This window comes from Cervus canadensis, chromosome 27 (genome assembly GCF_019320065.1).
Source record: "Cervus canadensis isolate Bull #8, Minnesota chromosome 27, ASM1932006v1, whole genome shotgun sequence".
Taxonomy (NCBI): Eukaryota; Metazoa; Chordata; class Mammalia; order Artiodactyla; family Cervidae; genus Cervus; species Cervus canadensis.
Window position 1 is genome coordinate 35,233,980 of NC_057412.1, and position 4,506 is coordinate 35,238,485.

Genomic DNA, 4,506 nt, shown 5'->3' on the forward strand with positions numbered 1-4,506 from the left:
AATCTTGCCAATCTAAAAAACTAAAAAGTTTCCTACTGCCCCCAGATTGTTATCTCTAACTTGCTCTCAGTAATTTTCAACTGATTATGGCTGTCAGCTAACTGGCTTTTGGGATAACCTTCTTGGCATTTAGTAGGTTAAGATTCTGCTGTGAGTAACAGAGAAGTGAAAATTAGTAGTGGTTTATGCAAGAAAGTTTAGTCCCTATTCTTTTCTTTATGTCAACAAAGGGCAGAGATGGGCAAACCAGAGCTGAAATATGCCTCTGCTCTTGAAGGACCAAATATGCCTCTTGAAGGACCCAGGTTCCCTCCAGTTCATGCTGCCTTGTCACTCTAGATTGGCCCTTGTCCGGGTTGCCATTGATAGCCTGGCAACAGGAGGAAGCAATGTAGAAGTAGGAGGGAAGCCACGTGACAGCTGTCTGGTAAGGTAGGATTCAGGAAGCTGCTACAGAGCACCCATACCCATGGCACATTGCCCAGGAATTAGGCACATGGCCATACTTGGCTACAAAGGAGACTGGGTCATGTTGCCTTAATTCTGGTGGCCTTATGCCCAGATAAAATTTTTGTGAAAAATGAGACTGGATAGTGAGGAACCGCAAGAGTTTTTTTTTTTTTTTAATCAAAAGGATCCTTTAATGTAAATGTGGGTAGTACCATATTCACCAAAATAATTTATAATATTAACTCTTAAATATAATCTTATAAGTGAATGCCTTCTAAAGTTAAAAGTAATGTGGATTCAGTATATTTAAAATTATTCAGAACATGGTAGTAGAAATTTAAAAATTAACCATCATCTATGAAATCTAAGAAGGGAAATCACAAGTTCCTGATCAAATAAACCTGAACAGACACATCAATCTCCTGGGCTTTATCCTTCTACACAAACCTGACTCTCTAGAGTTAACACTGCATTTTGGTTTCCTACCATAAGGAAGAAATTCCTTAACAGCAGTCCAGAAATGACTTCAACCTCCTGGGGAAGCACACTTCTTCAGCTCCGTGGTGGGGATGAGCTGGACAGTCACGTTCCGACCACAGCGTCCGCCTTAAGATTCCAAATGCCACTGCTGTGAGGAGGAGCCATCACAGATCGCCATGGCAACAGAGCCTTTGCGACTCCGTGGATCAGCTGCTCTGAGGCACCGGCCCGCTGACGCCTGGTACAGCCGGTTATTCCTCCCAAAGGTCCACTGCTGGGAGCCTCCGGACCCATGGCACTTCATGAGTCGCGGGGGGTCAGATGAGCGAGTTTCTGACATATCCAGGCAAAGGAGATTATTTAAGACCAACTCATGTTCTTCATTGTAAATCCAAACCTGGTTTGGGTCACTGTAGTCACATGCCTTGAGCACTACGAGGCCTCCCTTCTCGCTCGGGCGGCCCTGGGCCACCAGACACTTGTTGGTCTGAAGGTGGTAGAGCCTTCCGCGCTGAAGGACTTTGGGGCGCTTTGGCCCTCTGTTGATAAAAATGGGTTGCTGGGGTTTGACGTTGGGCCCAGATATCTGCATCTCCGGGTAAATGTTATCCAAATACCATTTAAATGATTTACAATCCAACTTCTTCCTCAATTCAACACGCTCACTGATGTTTCCATAATTTCTGGTTCTCAGATCAGGTCTTAAAGAAAAATACTGCTCCTTGTATTCGTCCAGCCACACGTGTGCCAGCCGCAGGGAGTTGTGCGTCATAGTGTCCTGGCCCTCGGGGGACCCATACGGCCGCCTTTTCCGGAAAATGTGTCCAACTCTAGAGCAGGGGATGATGAACAGCTTACCTCCACACATCCAGATCCGAAAAGATATTTCTAAATTTTCTCCTCCCCAGATATCCATGCCACTGTCATACTGTCCAAGTTCATTGAAATAGTCTCTGTTCATGGCAAACAATCCTCCAGCCATCGTAGGTGACCTTATTGGTGCAGTCGCTCCCTCCGGTCCCCCGAGCTCGGAGAGCGGGACGAGATCCCACTTGAAGTGCAGCCCCCAGTTGAAGCCCCCCCGCACCACAGGGGACGAGCTGTAGGCCAGTGTGTCGGCGCTGATGATGTCGATCACCGGGCACACCACCGTCCGCCGGTCCTCCCGGATGGCGGCCAGCAAGGGCTGCAGCCACAGCACGTTCACCTCGCAGTGGCTGTCCAGGAACACCAGGACTTCTCCTGTGGCGTGGGCCGCTCCAATCATTCTTCCTCGAATCAAGCCCTCGCGCTTTGGATTTCTTATCACTTTGATTTTTCCAGGGAGGTATTTTTGTATGTATTCATCTAGTTCTCCTTTCAAATCATCGAAGTCACTGTCATCATCCACGAGGATGACTTCATGAAGAAGCCGGGCGGGCGTGCGGTCCAGGACACTGTGCACCGTCCGCAGCAAGGCAGACAAAGCTTCATTGTAGAAACAGATAACAACACTAGCAACTGGCAGATCCGCCGGGTAAGACTTGTCTTTACATGCCGCATTCCTCGTATCTGGCACGTCTCTGTGGTAGCCCAAGCGGTTACTAATCAGCATATTGAAGGCATGTTTCTGATACCCCAAGTCTCTCAACTCCTGATCTCGTTCATTAAAAATCATACCCAATTCAGAAGAGAATTTCACATTGCCTCTTTCTGGATCTTCAACGTGATTATCTATCACATCATCAATTTTGTTTGCTTTGAACTGTGATTCTAATACTTGACTTGGGCCTCTAGTGAAACGGGGATAAAATTTTTTGGGGAATGGTCCATGGGGCCCAGACCCCTTGATGGGCACATTCTTAAGTGGCTGAGTCACTTCACTGAAGTTGAAATAAATAAAAAGCAAAAGTGTCCAGGCTGCAGATGTAAAAAGGCATCCTTAACAGAAATATCGAACTGTGACACTTCCCATTATAGACCTAGCATTGCTGAAGGGCCATTTTCAATTTCCCCGACGCCGTCAGCGCAGCACCCCGGCCTCTCGGGACTCGGGCCGGAGCATCCTCCCTCCCGCCGCGGCCCGACTCCGAGCCGCATTCGCCGCCGCAGCGGGCGGAGCCGCCTGGCAGGAAACGCAGCCCCGGGTACACAGGGGCTTCTTCCAAGAGTTTTTGTTATACCCTGCCATGAATTTTCACTTTGAAGGAATTATTTTTACTGGATAAATAAGATTGCAACATTGATTGGATCAAAATACAATGCTTTAAAATGATCCACAGTCAAAGATTTAATGAGTCAAGCTTCTTTAAGTATTCTTTTTCCCCATGTAATTCCTATCTAGGCATGATTTTTAAAAAATATTTGTAATTAATAGATATAATGTTCTTTTTTATTTAATGTTATAAATATATATTTTTCTGTTATAGAATCCTCATAATTTTAATAGCTTTATATTTGTTACTCTAAATATTTTCATGTGTATTAACTTTTCCTCATTTTTTATTATTTTTTTTATTTCCTTTATCGTCCTACCAAAAGTGAGATAATTGGGATAAAGAAATTCATATGTCTTAAAATATACTGAAAAATCATTTTTTCAAAAGGGATCTTTCAATTTATTACTTTTTATGTTATGTATGAGAGTGTCAACTTGATTACCAAATTCCCTCATTGTTTTGGCTTTTAAAAAGGCACATTACTCTTGTATCAGTGTGTTCTTTTAAAAACCAGTAGAGTTGAACATTTTATATATATATATATATATATTTTACTTTATTAATCTTAAGTTCATGTCACTTTTTTCATTTTAGTGTTATCTTTCATACTAATTTCCATATACTTTTTATATAGCATATATATTAGTTTTTATATATATAAATTTTGCTGCAGATAGTTATCTAAATGATTTTCCTCTTTTAAAATCATTATTTTTATCATTCTATACATTTTTTACATAATGTAAAGAAATTTTACATATTGTAAAATAGCTCTTTTATGCATGTCGAGCTTACATATCATATAATAATATATGTTGTGAGGTTGTATATGATTGATATTTGTTTCTCCAAATTGCTCAGCAGTTATCACATTACATTTTAAAATAAATTCTCCCTTTACATCTATGATGTAGCATTTTTAATACATAAATATATAACATATGTGCATATATATGGATATGGATGCAATTGGAATTATCACTCTATTTTATTTGTTTTTGCAGCAATTTCCACTGATTTAATGATGTTTTAAAATATACTTGGCAATAGTGAATAATTTTAACTATTATTTTAACTTTATAACCTTTCTTTGAAATGCTATGTTTTGAGAGATTTATCCATTTTTTAAAGAATATATATTTTTTAATGGAGTATTTTTAAAGAGGACAAAAACCCAATGATAAAACTTTCTTTGGACACAGGGATTAAATTTTGAGAGTCATAAATGAGTACTGAGGAGTAGAGCAGCTCTCTTCATCCTCACCTCCCACCCTCAAGCAGTAGTACCTGTGGAGAATGCGTGGAGAGTATTTCTGCTCACAGGTTGGAGGGAGGCTGAAGCTCAAATATCTGTACATTACTCTGACATAAAGTTCTA

At 41.2% G+C, this 4,506-nt stretch overlaps 1 protein-coding gene across 1 annotated transcript; it reads right to left on the reverse strand.

Moving 5' to 3' along the window:
* Positions 1 to 613: 613 nt before the first annotated feature.
* Positions 614 to 3,069, reverse strand: LOC122428888 (polypeptide N-acetylgalactosaminyltransferase 11-like). Its single transcript, XM_043449024.1, has one exon. The coding sequence runs from the start codon at positions 2,585 to 2,587 to the stop codon at positions 1,058 to 1,060; it is 1,530 nt and encodes a 509-aa protein (XP_043304959.1). The 5' UTR covers positions 2,588 to 3,069; the 3' UTR covers positions 614 to 1,057.
* Positions 3,070 to 4,506: the final 1,437 nt, after the last annotated feature.